Below are 23,545 nucleotides of genomic sequence, written 5' to 3'. Positions count from 1 at the left end.
TATCATTTTTTTGTATGTTACCGATTAAAGTGGGGCTTTAAATAGTGTGACAATTATTTCATAGCCGTTAATTAAATTAAGTATTTAAATAAAATGTAAAAAAGAAAAAAAGAAAGTGAAGTACTTTTATTGATTATTTTGTCCAATCCTTGAAAACATCAATATTATTAACTGTAAGAAATTTCAAATCCTCACATCCAGGAATCTGGATCCAGTAAATGTTTGCCTTTTTTCTTGGTAAATAACATCAATCCACTAAGTACCCAACAGTTGTTAGGACTGAGTTTTGGTGATGAGTTCATTGAGTTTGAGATCTGATGCCACTGAATTTTCATTGACTGGTGACTTTTCTCTGTATATCAACAATAGGGAGGTTAAACAACTTTACATATGGGAATAAAAGAATGCTATGTTCTCTTCTATGTGCTTTTGAATTAGAAATTTTTTTTTAGAAATTTACAATTGAACAATGACCAACACCCAAAAACAAATTCACAACTTTTTGTTTTATCATTTTTTAAACTTAACGGAGAAATTAAGCCCCTTTTCCACCAAGTGGTTCAGTTCAGTTTGTCTTTGTACAGCATGCATTTTGTGGCGTTTTCACAGACTAGCCCCAAATGACCACGGTGAGCCGCCCCACTTTTTGGCACCCTTCCGTTGGGGTGCCAAACTAAACCAATCTGATCCCAGAAGGTGGAGCTACTACACTGCAGGCCGTTGATTGGTTGAAAGAATTGTCACTTACCTTGTGACAGCAGCTGTATTGCTCCTGACGGCACACAGTGTTCTCTGAAACAAAGCTTGATCACGCTTTGTAACAAAGGTCCACATGCCAATCACAAAGAAGGCGAATTGCTGGATGTCTTCCATTGTTGTTCTTTGTTTATCATGTCACATTTTTCTTCTTCGGTGGATTTATTAGCGGGATACAAAGTCCTGCTGCAATGGCGTCACTAGCGATGTCCCGATATTACATTTTCACTTTCGATACGATACCGATACTGCAGCATTGAGTATTGGCCGATACTGATATTAATCAATACGATATCAATATTGAACATGCATACTTTTATTACTTATTTTGTAGTATGTCTGTCATGTTAGAAAAGGCTTGATTAAGTGATATTATTCAAACAAAGAACAGTAGTCAGCAACAGTAGGTATGAGGAAAAACTGACCCATTTATTATGAACCAGTGGGTGATAGATTTTAGATCCATTCCGAAACCGATACTTGTTTTTTTTGCTGATATCGGACGGATATCTGATATCAATATCGGACTGGAACACCTCTAGGCGTCACACTATTGTGTAACTGACGCGGCTATCAGCACCTAGCTTACATGCTGCCTTCCACAAGAGGGTACGTTTGGCTTTGGAAACGCAAACAGGACCAAACCAAGCAAACCCGCAACAAACTGCACTGATTAACACTCCAGTCACTCACCTGAGTGGGTCCCTAGTTTTTTGTTTTGATCACAAGTGTTTGGAACATTTTGTACAACTGTTTTATTGTCGCAGTGGTACCTGTCTGACTAGGATACGTTTGTTGTGCTGATGTCAATGTGTTGAAAGTAGGAAAATTGGTTGAGGGTAAGGATGTGAGGGACTTTACACAGGTTTAGCTGTGATGTCTAGATGAGTAAGTCAGGACATCCCCTCAACATTTTGGGGTATTCCTTGTAAATAGTGGTCAGTACCTACCCCAAAGTGGACGGACCAAGGAGGCAAAACAGATGAGCCAGCAGCGGTCTTTGGCAGCCAAGCCCCACTAACGTTTACAGGGAGCGGAGGCTGGCATGTGTGGTCTGATCTAACAGAAATACTACTGGAGCTCAAACTACTGAAAAATTGAATGCTGGACCTGATACAAAGATGTCACAGCACCACTGTTTGTTGGCTAGGGTACTGGTGGAGCTACCCCCTGCTCCCCCTGTCCATGATAAAAGATGTCTGCATGGGCACATGACCATTTCATGGATTGCACAGCATCTCTGGGTCATCAGTGGCTTGTGTGAATACACCACAGTATAGTGACCTCACGTGTTTGATACCATCATAAGAAGTGCTTTTTTTGTAGAATAAGAGAACACACCTGTGACGCTGGAACTGTGGCTTGTGGGGAAATCTAACCAAAATTAATAACATCAAGTTTACACAAGTGGCTACTTTACAAGGCAAGTTTACACACATCAGCCGGCTGTAACTGAGCACACCACCCAGTGTTGACCAAACTGTCAGACAATTAAAGCATGTTGAAAAATTTCAGCTGTCAAACAGAAAGCAGCCTGCCATGTGGTTAATCTATGGATATCCATGTTTGTAACAGAGGAGCAAACACAAGTAGTTTGTGATTTAAATATTTTTGGGTCAGTTTGGTCTTTTGTTTTTATTCCCTAAACACATTTATTTTAGCTCCTAATGAAAGTATCAGAGACTTAGTAGCCTCATGCTGCATCCTGCATTTGACTTTGAAAAGCTAAGGCCATCAAATGTTTGGCATTTTTGGGTGAAAAGGTCTGATTATGGATTCATCGACTTGTTGTTTCATTTTACCCTGATCTGCCTGCAGCGCAGCATCTATGGACTGAAACAGTGTGTGTGGTGCATACACTTGGTGTGTGCTAGGTATATTCTGCTGTTTCTAATCATTATTGCTTTTGGTATGAAGTATTTATGTATCATGTTTTTTCAATAACTACTTTCTATTACCTTGACTTATTCTCTGATACCTTTTACTTGTTCTGTGTTTGTCCCTGTTGTAGGCTGTTGTATCTGGCCTTGTGGAAGTATGTGGTGAGAAATAAAAACCAGACACTATTTCCTCTCATATGTATATGGCTCGGCTAAGTAACCCAATGCTGGTTTGGTCTTTGGGTGCTCAAATTAATAGGTAGACTAAACTGATTGGTAATTAGTAGGGGTGTAATGATCCATCCATATACATCGATCCATGGATCCATCGATTGGTTAAGCAATGATCCAATCACATCAATGGAAAGTCTAAACATCGATCAACATTGTGATCTTTAATGTACGCCTTTATTTTGAAATCCCGACCGGACACGCATGTCCGTTTCAGGCCAACCGCAAGTCGTTCTGAAGTTTCCTCTCAAGCGTATGAGACACACATTTGAACCTTTTCAGTCTCTGACACGCCACGCCTGATATTTCTCCTGCTGTAAAATGTACTGTTTAGCGCCCACCGAGTCACACCGCTGTAGGCAAACGTGTAGCAAGACGCTGTTAGCATCACAGAGCTAAACGGGAGCCAGACATATCGGCCAGTCATAAAATAGCTCTCCTGTATCCGGGTAAGATATGGTCGACCTGACTGCAGAGGATGCATGCTGCACACATGACAGGAGTGCATCATCACACGACTGCAGTGAGTTATCTCATGATTTAATATTGTAGCGCACTGATTCATGAAATTTCATAAAGTTATAAAGTAAAACGGCGAGAGCTTAGTGTCATTCCTCCTCCACATGGACTATTACACAGTGAAACAAAGTCTGATCACACTGACATACAAACTGTGGTTATCAGGCATCACAGTAAAAAAAAACTCTCAATGTTAAGTTAGTTGAGTTGATAGTTCTAATTTTGAACAATAGAAATGTTTGGGTTTAATTAAAATCAAAGCTTCACATTTTTGGTTCGATAGAAAATGGTCAAATGTTGGAGGTCAATAATAAAGTTTATGTAATCAGTTATTCTTAATTATAGTGTTGCATCATTACTTGATATAATAATCAAACATTACAGTTTAACAGTCAGACTGATAAGGTCATTGTAGGGGCAAAAAAAGCACCTTACCTGAATTTAACCAGTTTTAATTTTAAAACATAATTACATTATACAGATGGCTATAATCCTCTACATACTATCATGCCCAAAGGTCAGCACATCGTTCCACATTTCAGTAATAAAACTATCAAAATTGTTTTGTATTTCTTTCTTGCCTCTAGTGAAATGTTGCTGATTGTGTTCAGTGAGGACATAATTTCGTCTTAAATTGATCGAAGGCCCCTGAATTGTATCGTATGGTATCGTATGGTATCGTGACAGACTTTGTGATACCGGCAAATATCATATCGTTGTCCAAAGAATCGATATCGTATTGTATCGTCATGAAACTGGTGATTTACACCCCTAGTAATTAGTACTTCTTGTTTTCAGTGATCAACCAATTCACATGCACCTGCGCAGGTCAGCTGTGTGTGTGGATAAATCATCAGTATGTGCATGTGCACATATGAGCATATAAAGAGTGGCAGGTGAGAGATGTTGGGAATAAAGGACCAGGATAGAAGCTTCGACTGATCCCTGCAGGCAAAGCTGTAATGCATTCAGCTGTCAGTCATACAGCAAGTCTGTACAAAACAACACATGTCCGTACACATGTCTGCACTGCAGGTCTGTGTTTCATTAGTGATACCAGCAGTTATGATCAATAGTGTTTTATCATGCTATTGGCTTGTTGAAATATTCAAGATGAACATGTTTAATTATACCTCAGGGATGATACCTAACATGTCAGAGCACAATAAATGATTTTCAAAATGTCAACAAGCGCATAATACCTACTGATGTGTTTAGAGTGGTGTTAATAGCCACTGTAGTACCATAAAACAATGTGGAACTGTAATGCTGGAGCTGTTACTCGCAGGAAGACGCAGACAGAACAGCTCAAACAAAGAAATTTTGACTTTCTGTTGAGATAAAAATTAAAAAAGGGTGCCAAGTACAGGGGAAAATGCTCATCTCCAAATTTGTATTTGTATTTAATGTGTCTGTGTAAATTCTGTCAAACCTGACATCTCTTATCATCAGCTTCTAAAGGCCTCAGCAAGACTCTGCTCCAAACCTCTTACGCACCACAAGTATCCCCTCAGTCATCCGTTACAAATCAACAGCGCCACAAGTCGCATCATGAATATGTTCTCAAACGGAAGAAAAATAACCCACATTAGCTACTGCTTTCTTTGACATTGGCCTCAGGTGAATTCCTCAAGGTAGATTCCTCCATCAAACACTGCTTGAATTCTTTTTTAGATGTATTTAGAAAAAATCATTCCATACAGATGCTCATGCTACTACAGAGCCTATAAGTAGGAAGCATTTGCTGTGCAGAAGTATTACCAGTGATGGAAGCATCCCTTGAATCTCAGGAATAGAAGTGGAAATGAAACAGAAATGATAAATATTCAATACAGAAGCCGTCAAAGTGAAACTACATGAAGAACAGTCTCCACTCTCCCTTTGTGTTCGACTTCCTGTACATGTTGCTTCAGGCTATTTGAAATCCACCAAACTGTTAAAGCAGCCTGTGCTTGGTCTGAATGTTGGCACACAGAACTGAAGGCTTGCATTTCATTTGACATTATTAGTCGATAGTTGAGCATTTTGACCGCTAAGTAAAAACAAACAGGTTGGATCTGCATATTTAGCAAACTTGAAAAATCATCTGTCACCAGGGCAACAGACAGACTGCCATTGATCAACAGCTCTTTAATTAACACCTGAGCCTCACAATGACTGTCTGGACCTTCTCGCTTATTTTGACTGGAAGACAGTCAAAAAATGTCCTGCAAGTAAATGCTTTGACTTATTTTTCCACAGTACTTTGAATTTTAAATATCTAGAGTTATTTCCAATTGACTGCATGTTATATGAGAGTAAAACAGTTCAGATCAGGGATCCACCACATAAGACAAGTGGTCTGGAGCTGCAAAACCATAACACAGCTTGTAAAATTACATGAATTTTATTCTTTGTCTACCTGACATCCACCCCCAAAGAAAACTCCAAAAAGAAGAGTAGTGTGCACATTCAGGCCTTTAGTCCTTTTCATATTTGTGTTAATAAAAAACACTCGCCCACTTTAATACAAACATAATATACAGCCACAGTTTAGCATCCTAATAAATAGCAAACAGAAAATTAGGATTATGTCAGGGCGTTAAGATGTGACTTTGATCTTAATTTTCCGTAGCAGTTCCAACGTCAATGTCTTTTGTTTCTCCCAAATTCGGTATTTTTCAGCAAATGCTTCATGTGAAAATGTGTTTTATCATTACATTTTTTGTTTTTTGTTAATTTTTTGCCACCTATCATGTGCAAATTTTGGTTGACAAGTAATTAAAACTTTTTTAAAATTTAATGATAAAGGTACCACAATGAGTCACAAGGCAGCTTTGGAACAAAATAAACAAAAAACACACACACACACACACACACACACACACACACACACACACACACACACACACACACAAAATTGATTAAGAAATAACTTGTGTTTATTTTAATGATTTTTGATTTTAATGATTTTCTTTGTTAAGGCCGGGTGCCAGTATGGGGAATCTTAAGAGCCGCTTGTGGCTCCAGAGCCGCATGTTGCAGACTAGGGCTGCCACAAACGATTATTTTTATAGTCGACTAATCTATTGATTATTTTTTCGATTAGTCGATTAATCACGATTATTTCATGTTTCAACCTAATTTGGCCTTTAAAATGTGCAGACCTTTATAATTCAACCTGTGTTGCATTTTCACTGCATTTACCCAGACTTAGGTTCTCGCCTCTGATTGGTCAGCCTTGTGTAATGTTTGTTTGTTTATCTTTATTTCATTCATGATGACATAAAAAAGTATAAGTAGGCACTATACAAAAAAAATCTCAAAATGAATGAAGCAGGTAACAGGGAAATGAAGTTGTACGCAGTGTTGGACAGACCGCTTATTAGTGACTTTGTGCTTGTTTTTTAATGTTCATTTGTTTATTGGGGCTTTGCTCTCTGTATGATCCCGTCTGACCTCTAAATTCCACCGCAAGCGCCGCGCAGCGCAGCGCAGCGCACTTGAAATGTACTGCGGAGCAGTTTCGCTTCCATTGTAATCTATCAGGCAAATTCCACTGCCCGCGCCCTGGCGCGAGGAATAGGCTTCATGTCTATTTTCTGCGCCGCTTCCAAACCTCGTAAATTCACTGTCGATAAGAAAGCACTGGACAGGAAGTCACTGCGTAAAATACCCGAAAGATTCCAAATAAAACACAATGCACGGACTCTCAAACGTAACTTTCCCCTATATGTTATAGCATATGCCACATCTGAAGGCACGTGCATTAGGTAAACAGTCGATCGGAGGGTCCTAGACGCAAAACAAAGGCATGGATGAAGAGAAGCTGATCTTGGAAGTGGATAAGTTCAAAATTCTGTATGATCCCAAATATCCTTTCATAAGGATACAGGCAGAAAGGACAAGGTGTGGACTTCCGTTGCTAGGCGCTACCCAAGTAGCTGCCTGTTGCAGCAGCTCTCTCGTCTTTGTCCATTTCTTGTAATTTTTTTCGTCTCTTTTTCGTCATCTTTGTATTTGGAGTGGATCATTGTCGGTCACGGACACCAAACTTTTTGTGGGTTCGACGGTATTTTTTACTACTTTTCTCCTGTGTTTGTCTGGAGATCCTACATGTAACCATGGCTGTATTGTTTACATGCGAAATTAGCTGTTAGCAGCCTGTAGCATGTCAATGCTAACTAGTGTAAGGCTTGATGATTTCCCTCGAGCTGAGGAGGAGGAGGTGAGGACAACGTGCTGGTTCTCGGGTGTGAGCTTCTCGGGTGGACCTGTCCTTCCATCCATCGTTGTCGGGAACGTGGGTTCTAGCCCCGAGGGATGGACGAGCTAGCTGTGCTAACCCAGCGGCATCGTGCTGTTCACGGAAGTGGCTGACGGAGCTGACATCGGACGCCGGCCCCACATTGGAGGAGCTTCGCCTGCTGTGAGCGGACAGGATCCAGGAGACAGAGACTGAACAGACTGCTGGGGAGGCTCAGTCCTGGACCCTGTGGAGGTGGAGACTGGCTGGGCTGGAGAGTGGTGGACGAGTGGTGGACGGGATGTCGTCATTTAATTTCTTATGGACCTTTTTGCACTTTCTATACTCTTTCTTACTTTTGTTTTCTTAAATGCTGCGGTGACTCCTGAATTTCCCCTCGGGGATAAATAAAGTATTTTCTATTCTATTCTATTCTATATCAAAAGTTATGGGAGTGGATGGTGATCGTGTGATATCGCTATTCATACGAGAGCCTGTGACTCTCCGAGGACCAGCCCTCCCCCTCCAGATTGAGCGGAGCAGCGCGCTGCTTCCAGTGAGGTTTGACAATCGGAGCAAGACCACGGCGCTCCGCTGCGCTTGCGGTGGAATTTAGGGGTGACTCTCTCCCAGCTCTCCATGACAACGCGTTTAGTTTCGTTTCTCTACATGCGCTATTTCGCTCATGCGCACTCCGCCCCTCCTCCTCCCCGCTGAGTGTTACCGGTGCAGTGTGAGCTTGCGAGTGAGAGATCCATCGGATAAATGTCCTCTCTTTTCAAAAGTTAGGGGAGTTTTGACACTAGTTTGTGACTCAGATCCTGAAAATCTGTCTGTAACAGAGAGTGAAGGAGACTCTCTAAATCACGTTATCAGACGCTAAACTCCGGGAGCTGTCAGGCTGTCCAAGCCGGAGATGCAGAGCCTCCGTCAGCGCACAGCGCTCTCTGGGAGTGGAGATTTTTCCTCATCAATATTCCTCACGTATGAACTTAGTGATCTTTTCCCATAAAAGTATCCAATAACACAGCACCTCATGCTGTGAGCTGACGTTACAAATGAGTATTACCCCCTGGTATTTGGTTTCACTAAGTGACAACGACGATGAAAACAATAATACGACGCGTCGACTATTAAAATTTGCGTCGATGAATTTTTATCGTCGACGTAGTCGATTACGTCGACTAATCGTGGCAGCCCTATTGCAGACCCCTGGTTTAGATGAAGAAAAACACAAAGACTTAATATGATGTCAGAGGTTAAGTGAAGGAAAAAAGCACCACAGTCAAACACCAGGAACAGATTTTACATGATGAACTTGGAGTTTGAACATTAAAAAACCATGTGCATTAACATTAATGAGCACTGTTCCTTATTCTATAAATTAAAAAAAGGTTGCTGACAGCATCACCAGAATCTCCAGCATCCCCACAGCTCTCTGTCTGCTCACACACGCCACCTGAGGAAGGCTGCTCCTCATCACAGGACAAACTGAAAGTGAAAAAATGGAGAAAGAGATTCAGCTGGCTACCCACACTGAACAGCACAAATAAAGCTTGGTGCATTGATTTTTAGGGCTGTGATGATGTACTGTTTTTGCGATTCGATTCTATTTCGGGTTTTGGGGTGCCAATTCGATTTAGTTTGCAATTCTTCAATATTTACGATTTTTGCGACTTTTAGTTGGCTTTTTTAACACTAGACCATGTGAAAAAGTTAAATGATGATAATTATGTCGGCTGATTGTATCAGGAGCGATATTTTCCCATTAAATGCACATCATGTGAGTCAAAGAGAAACATTTCACCCTCTGCTGGAGAAAAGTCCCGTCATCAGCTGGTGAGCAAGTGAGTAGTCTTGAAATATTGTTTAAATTTAGTCGATTGCGTGGACTATACAGTACATCTAATTCACTATATAGTGAGTAGGGAATGAGTGAGTGATTTCGGACACAAATATTGTCAACGTTTAATTTCGCAAATATACAAATAAAACTTACCATAAAAACTACATATTGACCAAAAGAGCACAGTCTCAGCTTTCACAAACATTTGATCGGCATTTTTCCGATTGTATAAACCGTTTAAGAACAACAGTCGTTTTAAGTACGATGTGTCGTCACTGTCACATCCAGTGTTAAAGGGTTAAAGCTGTTCCTCATCACTAATGATTCATCTAGCGCAAAGATGCGATCAAATATGCTGGTTTCCATTTCAACCTCTATATTACAGCCTTTGATTGGCTCCTCTTTAATTGTGAAGTCCCACCTCCACTGCAGGCAATAATGTCTGCTGTATGTATTGCCTGGAGGTATTGATTGTTTGTCTTGGGTTTATCTGCTGAGTCTTTTGTCATAAAGCTGTCTCTCCTCCTTTGTGTGAGTGTATGTTTGCACTTGAGGACTTCCTTTTAAGGGCATATGTGTTTTCTTATCACCTCTTGGTCCTGGAATCCAAATTAACCAGTTTGAATCTGACGAGGCTATTCTTTGAAAAACAAAGATTGTTTTTATTTAAAAAAAACTCTGCAGCGGCTGATTTTCAGTGCATTTGTGATTCAATTCTTATTCTAAGCTTCAAAGTCAAAATCAATCTCACGACTGCATGGAAATTTGGCCTTGCCTGGTGCCTCATTATTTGCTCTTAGTTGTAATCGAGTTGATGTGGCATTTCATTTGTGAGTAATCAATACAAATTGATGCACCTGTGTTGAGCCAATCAATAATTTGGAGTACCTCTAAACTTAGATGCCTGATAGAAGAGAGCCTTCCACAAGGTTACTTAAAAGCTTGGGATGCATCATTGAGTCGGTTTTTTTTTTGTTTTGTTTTGGTATAGATGATTGTGTTGTAGCATAAAAAAATCAGCTCCTCTCTTTTGTAGGAAGGAATATTGTATCCGCAGCAATTGGTGGAGAGGTAAGGGTGTAGTCTGAGTGAGGGGTTATGCTATAAACGTGCCATTTCTGAGAAGTCCCCCCTATTGTTTGAAGATTACAGTGGTTGTAGGTTATTTACAAGGGATCTTCTTCAACCAAGTGATTTTCTGGTTGGTTAAATGGAAGTTTAAATGTTGTGATCTGGCGCTTGTTTACATCCTGGTAGTATAGCATAATAGTAGCCTCCATTACCGATTTAATTGGAGCCCCAGTGGCTACACTGCAGCGTAAACACAACATATGACTGGTATGTGTGGCCCTCACTGATCAAAGTTGTATATTTTTTAATGCCATATATAAAAGCTAAGATGCTAAGCTAAAATATAGCAAGCCAATATGGTTCCATCCTCACCAGCTGAAGTCACTGTATACATCCCCTTCCGTAGCCTTGGCCATATTATGAGCTTTGTCTCCTCTCTTTACTGCCTTTCAAAGCATAAGCATGCTTTCAAAAGCTATTGCTTATTTGACGGTGGTGAAGCTTATAACACTTGTGTTGTTGTCGATGAGAGTGTAAATATGAGGAAACTCCATCAAACAGGACAGTCAGGAATATGTTTGAGAGCATATTGTGAAAAACCTTTGGATCCTCTCAGGTAAAGGTCTTTTTTTTCACCTCTGCAAACCCTTGTAGTACTTGTTTTGCAAATTGCCGCAGTTTTATCCACCTTGGAAACCTCAAACTTTTTGCATCAGTGGCGTGATGTTGACTCTGACAACTTTAGCGGCTGTGCTTGTTTTAATGCTCTGTGATCAGTGGTGGACCACATGCTGTTGTTATTAAGGAATCTTCTTATTAGAGCCCGACCGATATGGGATTTTTGGGGCCGATGTCGATACCGATACTGGGGGCAAAAAAAAAGCCGATATTCGATATATCGGCTGATAAATATTATAAATTCATTGATATACACAGGATATATACTGTATATGAACACAAATTATTTTAATACCCATATGATTCAAGTGAAGACAGAACACTGTTAAATTTATAAATAAATTAGAACAAGCTGTAAACACAATGAATAAAGAAGTCAAACTTTAAACACAGTAAGTAGACCGCTAAGTAAGTCTCTAGTTCTCATCGTGTCTCTTTGTCCTGGCAGACTACCTGCGTTTGTTAATATCTGGCACGCCGCGCGTGCGCAGACTGATACACTAAACGGCGAGCGTCTCATAGCCAGCTGTGGCTCTGCAGCAGAGGTAGCGCCGTTTTACGACACGATGAGAACTAGGGCCTTATTTAGCGTTTTTTTGTGTGAAAGTAACACGCTGAAAATTCTCTAAATAAAGCGTGAATGCAGACCAATATCAGATTTTTTCGATGGGAGTCCGTTTATTTGTGTTTTTGGACAAGTAAAATATGGCCCCGTCTGAGTGCAGAGGAAACCGGTAGAGGAGCAGGGAGGGGGTTTTTGGTGTGAGTGCTCTGGGCTTCTGCTGCACAAAAACACTGCTGTAGGGGTAATTTCTGCCCTAAACCTTGTGATAGGACCCAACTTGTTCCATCCCGGAGTATCACTTTAAAGCCCACTGTTAATTTTGTTACCCAAGTGGTGATGAGATCTCATTAACAATCCAGATACTTTGACGATTTCTTTCAGTAAAGTTTGTGATAATTAACCAACAGCTCCAACAGAGACTCCGCCTAAAGCCTCTCACAGTTCGTCAAAGAATAAATAACTAAATAAAAATAAATTGATCAATAAATCACACTTTAAAACAAAGCTGAATCACTTTTAGATTTATCAAGTAGAAACAGCTCAAGTTTAATTTTGTTTTTGTTTTATTAAATTAACTGTATAACCTCATCTTCAATATCTTATCTATGAAAATGTATTCCAAACTGTCTCAGTTTCTTAAACAGAGGAAGAAAACGCTTTAACTCCACCATGTTCAAAGCCATTTGTTTCACAAAGAGGCTCTTTGCATATAATATTTCAATTTTCAGCAGCCATCACAATATTATCCCATAAGCGAAGGTTGCAGGCCCGTAAGATATGTGACTGATGAGATGAGTGTGTCAGAGGAAAGCAGGAAAAGAAGCCGGCACAGAGACGAGGCCAGATGCTGTCCCACCGTGTATTGTGCTGTCCTGGATTGAAAATAGCCCAGGGCTGCTCGGAGCACCCTGCTGCAGGGCAGGTCTGATTGTGTAGGAGGCTGGGGGGCCTTTCTGGCTTCATCACTCTCAGTGTGAGTGCTGTAGAGAGATGGCTCCTGTCTTTATTTGAAATATGGATGTCAGACCTGATTGTGACGCCAGGCATTGATTTCACTGTGCTTTCGGCCTGTGTTATGTTGGATCTAATGCTGATTTTCTCTTGTTAAGGCTCTTAAAACCTAATTTTCTATCAGGTATAATTCACAGAGCTCTACAGAGGTAAGGAGGGGGATTAAAACCAGGTATTTTCAAAGACCTTGCCTCCATACTTTTATGAGTCAAACCAATCAATAGTTTGAGAGCTCATTTATCCTGCCCCTGGGTCCCGTGATGGAACGTGATATCAAGATGAGTCTGATCACCTGTGCACATTTATGCAGAATTTTTACCTAGCTTTACTTAGTCAGTCTGTGAATGGGAAATAAAGTTAGGAATCAACTAAAAAAAAAACCCGGAAAAATAAGCTGCTTCATGTATGGATGCTGAATTTCTGTCTGTGGATTTAAAACCTGCACTGCTCTGGTAGAAAGAGATGCTATTGACGCACCACATCACGCTCAGCAGTCTTTGTCTTCTGCTTCTTTCTGTTTCCTTTTCATATGACCTGGGTGAAACGCTGTGTTCTGGAGGATTAAAAAAAGAAAGCTGTTCAGTTCTACTCTCTCCTCCGCTGAAGTGTGATGACGCCCACCGGTTTTGATTTGTTGCTTAAAGAGTAGAAGCCTGGTGAGGTATTATGTGGGAGGATAGAGTCGGCATGGGGGTTGTGTTGTATTGTACATGTTCTCCAGGAATGGTAGCTCTCTTTGTGTGTGTGTGTGTGTGTGTGTGTGTGTGTGTGTGTGTGTGTGTGTGTGTGTGTGTGTGTGTGTGTGTGTGTGTGTGTGTGTGTGTGTGTGTGTGTGTGTGTGTGTGTGTGTGTGTGTGTGTGTGTGTGTGTGTGTTTGAGGTTTATTCTTTCACAATCCTTCCCTCTGCTGCTGCCTCCTTCTCCTCCTCCCTCATTATTACCTCTGCCCGTCCCCCCAGGCAGCGGGAATCTCCCTTTATGGAGTGGAACCAACATTATTGTTTTGAAACGCGCACATATTTATATTAGCATGCGCAATTAAATATGAGGGCATAAACTTTGAAGATCTCAATCTGGTCAGGACCAGACTGCCATCCTAGTGAGCTCACACAAAACATTTAAAGAGACTCACAGTCACAGTCTAGCTATGTTAGCGTGCAGTCCAGCAAGCTGTTCGTAGCTGGGCCTTGAGGCTACAGCTTATGAGTTTAGCCTAAATGAAGTCCCTCTAATAGAGTTTAAGCTTAACAAAGTCCTGAAAAATAACTCAGAGTAAGCCAGGAAGCTCTGCTTAATACTATCAGTCAGTGCTGAATGAATCCTTGGTCTGAATGTGTGTGTGTTATATGTGGGAGATGGAGAGCATTCCAAATTTACAGTCGGACATTCATATCAGGAGCTGCAGCTACAAAGAAAAATTTATAAACATGAATTATAAATTTAATTTTATGAGACTATTTCTGATATTTTGCCTTTTTACCTCCGCCAAGGAGGTTGTTTTTGAGAGTTTGTCTGTTTGTCCGTGAACGACATAACTCAGAAAGATATGAATGGATTCAGATGAAATTTTCAGGAAATGTTCAAAACGGGATAAGGAAAGAGTGATTAAATTTTGGAGGTGATCCGGATCACTGTCTGAACCCAGGACTTTTTTTAATGATTCTTTATCATTGTGAGATAGGGCCATTTTCACCATATGTGTATATAACTCCACGTGGAATGGTCAGATTGCTTTGCAAAACAATACAAGACAAGGTCACCATAATTTCTGACACATGTAAAAGTACGAGCAAGATCCTTGCAATATTCTGGATACTAAGATCTGGAATATGAAATATGTGCTGGGTCATCATAATTTTCCACACTGTCAGGTAACTAATTATCGTACAAACCTGCCACTAACAACAAATTGTAGCAGACAGTCTGCTGAAAGAGAGTATAACATTAAAGTAAGACTAAAGTGTTGCGTGGCAATCACAATATGCTAGGCGGAAGTCTGAGCTCTCTGAGTGCTTTTCTAGTTTTATTGTGGCGTGATGATAATAATAATAATAATAATAAACTTTATTTATATAGCACTTTTCAAAAGAAAGTTACAAAGTGCTTTACATCATAAAAGCAACCAGTAAAAATAAATAGAAGAGAAAAAGTGAAAGAGAGGTAAAAGAGAAATGTGAGGAAAAATATTAAAATATATAAAAGACTAAGAACCATCACCAATAAAAGAAAGGAAAACATCTTTAAAAAAAAGAAGCATTAAGGATTGAAACAATTAAATCAACAAAGGAAAAAAAATCTAAAAGATTTAGATACTGCCCATGATACTGTCACTTAAAGTTAAAAAATAAAATAAAGTAAAAGCAGCATTTTGACGATTAAAGCATGTTCAGCTAAAATCTCTGATAAAAGCACATCTATAAAAATGTGTCTTTAAAAGAGATTTAAAACATGATGGTCCTGTGTTGCTTATACATCATTCATTAGCATCTCAGTTTGAAATGTGTCCTTTTCTCATTGAAACATTTATTGGTCTTTTGAAAGCAAAGGTCATTTTCAGTCAAACATTCGGTAACATGATCACCACTGAGACTGTCACAGCCCGCTAAGAGGTGTTGGAGTTGCCTTCAGATTAAGGGAAAACACTTTAGCTGAGATGGTGAAACGGCACATGTCCCAGTTTTTAATGCAGCTCTTTGGCTGATGGAGGGATGTAATGCTGCTGTTAGCCCTGTCATCTTTGTAGTCAATGTGTAAAACTTCTTTTTTAAAGAGTCAGACTGTGGATGACGGATGTATCAAGTACAAACTTTACAATGAAGGCTTTCTTTGGTAGATTTTACTGCTTGCCTTATGGTCTTTTTCAAGTCACTACCTTAACATTAACTTTTATAAAACATGTCCTTGCGAACATTTTCCTTGCATTGAACCAGTCATTGTTAATCAGACTCTTGTGAATTTCTCGATGATTTGAAAACAATGCTGTCTCAAGTCAGTTTAAAAATAGTTTATGTATCCCAATGCAGGATATTTAATCATACAGCAAATGATTATGATCTAATGTGATTACAGATTGGCATTTTAAAAGCTAAAGTGATGAATGGACCAGTTAATGAATGTAGACCGCCGCCTGAGTTTGACAGTAGAAAATTGATCAGTGGCTCATTCAGTCAGTGATCACTCTGTGTTTTTCTTCCTGCAGTTAAGTCATACATTCAAACTTCTTTATCAGATGCTTTGATTCTTTCTTTCTCATTTGATTTTTACTTACATTATGATACATTTAAGTGTATCCTCAAAGCAAATATTAATCTGCAACCCTACACAGAGATGAGTCTGTTCTCATTTGTCTGCAGTTTAAACTCCATGTTAATATACTTTTCAGAATAAAAAGACAGATTATTCTTTTTCAGTTCATTTTTGGAGGCTAAAAGAGCTCAGTCTCAATTCCTCGCTCTGGTTGCTCAGCGTCAGCAGCAGTCACTATGTGCTGGTGTTCTGTCTCAAAGCAATGTGGATTTGTGTTAGACATTTTCAGGCACTGAACAAAATGTTGGCATTTAAGGTCTTTTCCTTTTGATTCATGTTTCCTCATCACAGAAACATCTAGAGAAATATTTTGTCCGCTGCACTTTTGTTCTTGTAGTGTCTCTGTTTTTCTTAATAGGGTCAGTGTCCTGCAGAATAACAGTCATGGGTAGTGGTGTGTGTCGTTGCAAGTCTTTTGGCATCATCATCACCTCCGTCTTAAAACAAAAGATGAGATACTTCTGCTCAACACATTGACTCTCCATCCTTTCATAGAGCACAGTCACACTGGCCATTTGAACCGACTGTACTCAAGCTTGACTGCACCCCTGCAGCGCCGTTCCCCCACTGGAGAGTACGGCCAGTGGTCACACTACTCCAATATGATCCAGACTATAGCGGGTATCACACACATGCATGACCCGCCTACGTTATCATGAAGCGTCTGTTTACACAAAACCCTATTTCATCAGAGTTAGTACGAGACGCACAGATCACTGCTACAACTTTAGAGACTTTTTGGCTTATGTTAAGTTGTCATGGTTCAACACAGCTCTCTAACACTCCCACAACCGTTTAAAATGAATACCCCTCAGAACAGCTGCAGCATTCGTACCTCATTGACATAGATTGTGTAATTAATGGACGTAGTCTCCCCTGACGTCACCCGTCTGTTTTTGAAACAAAATGAAGCAAATCAGCTATCTCAGCTATATTGGTAGTGGCAAGGGCTTCGCTTACAACTAAAGGGGAACCTGTCAGTCACATGACCTAAGCTGTGCCTCTGATTGGGCGGGCTCAATATCCTCTGAACTGCAGAGTTAGAAAAAAATTAACCACCCGTTCAGTGTGTGCGGATATGAAGTTAGCAATTCAGACAGGAGACATTTTTTTAACTAGGCTATAAATAGGTCAGTTTCTGCCGTGAAATGTCTTTTCTTGGCTTGTTGTGTATGTGACTTGGGGAACTTGCGGACACTCTAGAACAGGGGTGGGCAAACTTTTTGATTCATGAGCCACAATGGGTTCTAACATTTGACAAAGGGGCTGGACCAAGAGCAGATGGATGGAGTGCTTTGGTAACTATCAGGGTATCATTCGTTCATTCCATATCTGTTTAAGAATCCAAAATCAGAAAACAGATAACGACTTGTTATTCAATTTTTCGTTTTCAAATTAAAAATCAGAAAACAAGCAACGATCTATTTTTCGCTGTTTTGATTTTGTTTTGAAATTAAAATTAGAATATGAGACAATGGAAATTAATGGGATTTTTAATCCGTGTATGGTTTGTTCTTTCATTATTCTGTTTCAAAACAAAATTTTTAAAAAACGAAAAAATGGAATTGTTTTTTTTTGTTTTTCTGTTTTAAAACCAAAACCAAACCAAACCAAAAACGGAATTACAGAACAACAGAAAAACACATTTTTTTTTCTTTCCTGGTTTTAAAAATGAAAAAACTAAAAAAATAAAAGATTGTGTCAAAATTGTTTGTGCGATATTTTGATATTAAATGTGAATGTCTCTATATAAAAATTAGACAATTAACTCACATTGAAGGATTATACAGACATGTTCCTGAGCTTTTTTTTCACAAGTAACAGATAGCTGACGATCCACTCCATCTTATCCGCGTGCATATCCACACTTCCATGTGTTTCAATGAGTTTTGTTTTGTCCACTTTCCTTTTCTTAGGTCTGTTCATCTTTACAGAAGGGCTGATGGGTCAGAGGGTAAAGTGCAAAGGTGGAGTAATAGGCCTACGCTTCACCTCAACAAAGCCAATGTATCTACAGTGCGCCATCTAGTGGGAAAACATCAGAATTGCAGGGAAAATAAAACATTAACAAGGTTTATTCATTTAATCTTTTCAAGTTCAGCGGGCCGGATTAAAACGTTTAATGGGCAGCATGTGGCCCCCGGGCCGTAGTTTGCCCATGCCTGCTCTAGAAGCAGCAGAATTTAGCACTTCCGCATTGTCTCATAATTTTAGACTGGAGGTTGCTGCTTGGTTATTGATCATACCAGCTGTCAGCATGCCTTTGCTCGTGCATAAAGTGAAGTGCGCTGAAGCCCACTTCTCTGAAGTGTGCCAGAGCAGAGAAATGAATCATGCTTAAGCATGACACACTTGCGGTCACACTGGCCAAATGATCTGGACTTAAGGGTTGAAGCGTGCTTAAGCACGGTACGGTTTGCTAGTGTGACCGCGTCCTTATTCATTGTCAGGTCCAGTTCAGATTTTATCATTTCCCTCAGTGAACAGTCAGGGATCCATAGGCTGAAAAACTCAATAAAATGGGTTGAATCTGACATGGTCTGCCATACTTTCTGCTGTTTTTTTCCTTCTGTTTGCTTGGACACTAAGATCCAATAATTTAAGAGTCTGCTTTGCTGGAGACATTGTGAAAAACAAAATTGCATCCATTTTGATGAATGTACCCTTCATTTTTTTTAAAGAGAAATGTGGAAAATGTTTTTTTTTCTTCAAATCCTTGGTGGGTTGGGTAGGCTGTCAATGAATACATTCCAGATACACAGAGCACATGATGAGACATCATCCACTGAAAAAAATAACTCTGAAAACTCATCTCTACATGATTTTGGATCAGTTTACAGAAGGAGAGTCAGTGTTGTCAGTGTAAGAATGAAAAGTTGAGATCATGTTGGCGGATTATCAGACCATGGGGGGGCATTTACTGGGGCTGTCCTTTATTTTTCTGCCTCAAAGGTGGCAACCCTAACAGCAGAACAAGCTGTTTGGCATTACCAATGAGAAGATCTGGCATGTTTTCTCGGCTCTGCTGCTCATCCCACAATGCATGCTCTTTAAAAATGTTGCTTTATTTAAATGTGAAACAGACTTTACAACACAATCAGATTTATTACAACGAAGCATTACAACAAAGTAAATCTACCAAACATATCTTTACTTTCTGCGATAAGTTTATGCTCTGTCAGTGGCAGATCATAGAATAAAGATGATTGACTATGACGGAGATGTAAAAGATAACATTTTTGTGTATTGATTCAAAACGTGACTCAACTTTTACGTGTGAAATAAAGAATGATTCAGTAATTTATAAGACAGGTGGCAACCCTACCGTTGACTCTTGTCTGGTGGATTTGATGCTTGAAGTCTGACGTTTAAAGAGATCAATAATCCTGAACCCTGATGACCTGGGACTTGTGACTTCTCCTCTGGCAGCAGCGTGGGTTGAACATTGATTGTGTGACGGTGATTGATCCTGACAGCCATGGATTTATCTTGATGCATTTTCCTCATCAGACAACATTACCCCTGATGTTTGGTGCAAAATGGTTAACTATACATGACAAATATCTGAACTTTAACACATTGATGCTAGTATTTAGCCCAAAGCACAGCAGTCTTATAACCTCACAGAGCTGTTAGCAGGTTTTCCTCGATTCTCTTAAGCCCCATTTCCACCAAGTGGTTCAGTTTGGTTCGTCTCGGCACAGCACACATTTTATGGCATTTCCACTGACTGATCCTGGGACAGATTTCTAAATAACAAAGATGAGCTTGGTGGAAACAGGCTTTACTAAGTTTGTATTGTGGTCCCTTTGCAGATCTCTGTAGATCAACTGTGGTTACATTTCAAACTTGAATGGTGACTATGAAAGTCATAATAAGGCGATACAAGTGCTCAAATCCAGTTAGGCCACTTTTTTGATTCTCTGGTTGTAGGCCTGTCACGATAACCAATAAATCGATTAACCAAACGATAAATAAAAATGTCCTCGGTAAGTTTGCCAGCCTCGATTAACTGACACATGCATGCATGTTTGTTTTCCTCCTCTCTTTTGACCAAAGAGGCTGAATGAGAAGATGGCTCACTACGTCTATCTTTCCTAACATCTGGGTGAATAGGTTCTATAGCGGATTAAGCGGATTTGTAGCGGAGTGAGCAGCTGTCAAAAATTCGATCTTTGGGGTGAAGACGGGGCTGCTAGCACGTACACACGGAGAGAGCTGAGGCGAGCGTCCTGAAGGGTAAGGAGGAAACACACGCTAATATGAGTGATGGCACCAAAGATACGGTTCTTAAGTTTATCAGAATAAACAAAGTGTGAGCTCATGAACACCAACGAGCTGATATGTCGCATTTGTTTGAAAATAGTGGCGACGAAGAAGAAGGGGAGGTGCAGCGGAGCCTTGTTCTTTGACAATCAGCTCTTACTGAGGCTTTTGGTCTGCAAAGTAAATAGAAATAAAAGCGCCAAATGGTGGGCACTCAAAGACAGCTACATTGCCAAAGAAATGCAGCCCTTCAATACGGTTGAAAGCCAGAAATGTTCAAAATGTTTGACAGACAGTACGGATTGACTGGGAAAAAGTACATGTTACAAACAATTCAGGAACTGTATAAACTCCCTTTTATTTAGGCTGTAGTTTTTATTGTTGTTTTTTTCTTTTTTTGGAGTTTTGTTTTTTCTTTAGAGACAGGGTCTATGTTTTATTGTTTTTGATTAGTATTAATTATTTTCATTAACATGTATTTTTTTCTAAAAGAGAGTCCATTTCATTTTCATTGTATTGTTTTTCTCTTTCTTGTTTGTTAAATTTATTATATTTTTTGTTTAATTTATTTTATTTAAAAGATCCTGACCTTTTAATTACAGTTAAATACTCTTAAGAAATTAAAGTTTCTTGCTTTTTACATGGTGTTTTCACTTTATTATCCCATTTATCATAATTACATCAGTGAAAAAATGGAAAAAAAATCAAAATAATATTGACAGTAATATCGTTTATCGGCAATAATATTTTGGAAAATTAGCATCTCACAAAATATGTTATCGTGACAGGCCAGCTGGATGAATTTCCCTTTGTATTTTTCTTTGATCTTAACCAGAATCAGACCAGAAATACCTTATCAAGCCCCGGGGGGATTTACTAGAAATGAATCATGTGAATGTTGACACAGGCTTCAGACATAAAGAAATGTGATGGTAAAACGTGTGAATAAGAGCAGTGGAGGAATGAGAGCTGTGGGAACAAAGAAAACCCAAAGGGAAGAATGAACACACTGGAGATACAATAGATCAATGAGGAATAGAGTGAGAAGTGTTCTTTGAAAGGTCAATCTCTTTCTTATGACTTATAAATAATCAACCAGTGTCAACATATCACCAGCTTTGATGTCTTACCCACATACGTTTCTGGCTCTGTTTCTTCTCTGGACCTTGTGTGTTTTAAGAAACTGCGCATTAACAGTTTTGGAGCAGCTGCACCCTTGTTTGCTCACATTCAGCGTCAAGTGTGTGCGAGCATTTTGACGTCAGCGTTCCTGGATGGAGCTTTGAAATGCTTCCTCGCCTAATTTGAAGTGTCACTGAGTGCCGTCTGGCATCATCACATCACAGCGTATGCCCAGAAACGATGACAGTGAAGCTGTAACCCTCCAAAGGATTTTGTTAACTGGCCCTGAACTCCCCCCAGGTTGGATCTGTTCAATTTGAGCTGGAAATACAATCCAATTGACAAATTTATGTATCTACAGGAAGCAGACATGGATAAATGAGTGTTGGCAGTTCCCTACACGGTTATTTGGTGGGCGACGTGTACAGAGTGCTTGCCACAACATATTTCACGCAGCCTGTCATATACATACCATATACCACCAAGCTATGCATAGAGACCAGGCAGAGCCGCCTGGTCTTCCCACACCAGACCCCGTCTCTGTCAGAGCAAGACACACACACATCAGAAACTCCAAACACCACGCAGCTCACTCACATTTTCCCTCTTTATTTGTTCCTCAGCTGTTCCGCTCTGTGTTTGTGCATCGCTTTCGTGGATCTGGCTCACTTGGATCATGCTTTCACGTGGCTCAGTGCAAGACTATATTTTGTCCCTGTCCTGTTGTTTTGCTCTACGTCACCTGCCCGATCACTGGGTTTTTGTGCTTTTTCATTTGGCTGTTTCAGTGTTTGCTTTGCTGCTTGTAATAGATGTTTGGTTGAGCACATCAAATATAAATATGCTCTCATACTTGTGCTGCACTTTTCTCTTTGACGTACATCATATCGGCTTTACATAACACTGAGATGAATAAAATATGAGGTGAAGAACCAGAAAGTTGCGGAGAAGAGCGCTAATTTTTCTGTTTTTCAAACTGACGATTGATTGCATTTGAGATAGTGTATGCAAAATAGCAAACAGTTCTCCAAATATTGACTGAAATGTTCCACCCAGTGTTCTGTTTGTAGCACAGTTATGACGGGATAAAAACCCAGCAGTATCCACAAACAAACACTCCAAACACGCCGTCTAAATCGCAGCCCCCCTGCTGCTGTCACTAACCATTTGCTGTTGCACTGGTGCTTGCTTTTTGCTGTTGATTTCTTTCTTTCTTTTTATTTCCCCCCTTTTTCCTGTGTTCATTGTAATCATGACCTCTCGCTGTTTTAATTTCAGATTTGCATATCCACTTCCACTCCTTCCTCATTTGCATACAGCAAGAATGGCGAGCGGGCATCCCACAGACAAATTCAGTTTCATGTATCAACCAGACACGCACAAGAGGTACGGGGCACGCATGCACACACACTCACACACACATACAAACAAACACATACACAGTTTCACATGCCCACGTTGTCATTGTACAGGTAAGTTAAATCAAAAAGAGGAGCACTCCGGGTCTTCTTTGTGACCATTATGAAGCTGGTTTCAAAAATGCATTATGGGAGATGTAGTTTTAACACCTCAGGTACAAGTTACTTGTACTCCGGCTTCTCCTGCATCTCAACTTTTGTGAGTTGAGTCCTCCTCTTGACCCCTGTGTTGAAACCAGGCTGGTGGAGCTCGCCCCGTGTTAGAGAAAACAAGGCAACTTTTTATTCAGACGTTTTTTAACGCTGCACAGGAAATCAAAGCATTACGCTCAGTGGATCCACGCGCCCTTGTGCTTTCCTGTCAGTTCTTCTGCATGTTTCAAAAACATGCTTATGTTGAGCCCCCTTGAGTGTGAGGATTCTTTTTTATGTTGTTGCTGCATGCTGACAAAATGCCTTAGCTGGATGTCTCTTCTGGAACCAAGCTTTGGGATTATTCTCTCTGTGTGTGTATGTGTATGTGTATGTGTGTGTGTGTGCAGTAATCTTTACTGTTTTTTTTTTTTCCAATTTACATCGCTTACCTCTCTCTTCTCCCTTCGTGTCTCCTCTTATCCCTGCCCCTCCTGCCACACTGTCTGTTTCCTCTCC

At 40.0% G+C, this 23,545-nt stretch overlaps 1 protein-coding gene across 3 annotated transcripts in view; it reads left to right on the top strand.

Moving 5' to 3' along the window:
- The window catches only part of fam168a (family with sequence similarity 168 member A), a 39,072-nt gene that overhangs the window by 2,251 nt on the left and 13,276 nt on the right, over window positions 1-23,545 (top strand). For 2 of the 3 annotated variants that reach the window (XM_074679762.1, XM_074679761.1), the window contains exon 2: window positions 22,755-22,862. The exons of the other annotated variant lie outside the window; for it this stretch is intronic. In XM_074679762.1, the coding sequence (XP_074535863.1) occupies window positions 22,801-22,862 (62 nt within the window). In that variant the 5' untranslated portion in view covers window positions 22,755-22,800. The remainder of the gene's footprint in view (window positions 1-22,754; window positions 22,863-23,545) is intronic. 3 annotated transcript variants of the gene reach the window in all.

This window comes from Halichoeres trimaculatus, unplaced genomic scaffold (assembly GCF_033239565.1).
Source record: "Halichoeres trimaculatus isolate MK-OKI-2021-1 unplaced genomic scaffold, fHalTri1.1 fHalTri1_scaffold_9, whole genome shotgun sequence".
In the NCBI taxonomy this organism is placed as follows: Eukaryota; Metazoa; Chordata; class Actinopteri; order Labriformes; family Labridae; genus Halichoeres; species Halichoeres trimaculatus.
This window is presented reverse-complemented; position numbering and strand designations above follow the sequence as displayed.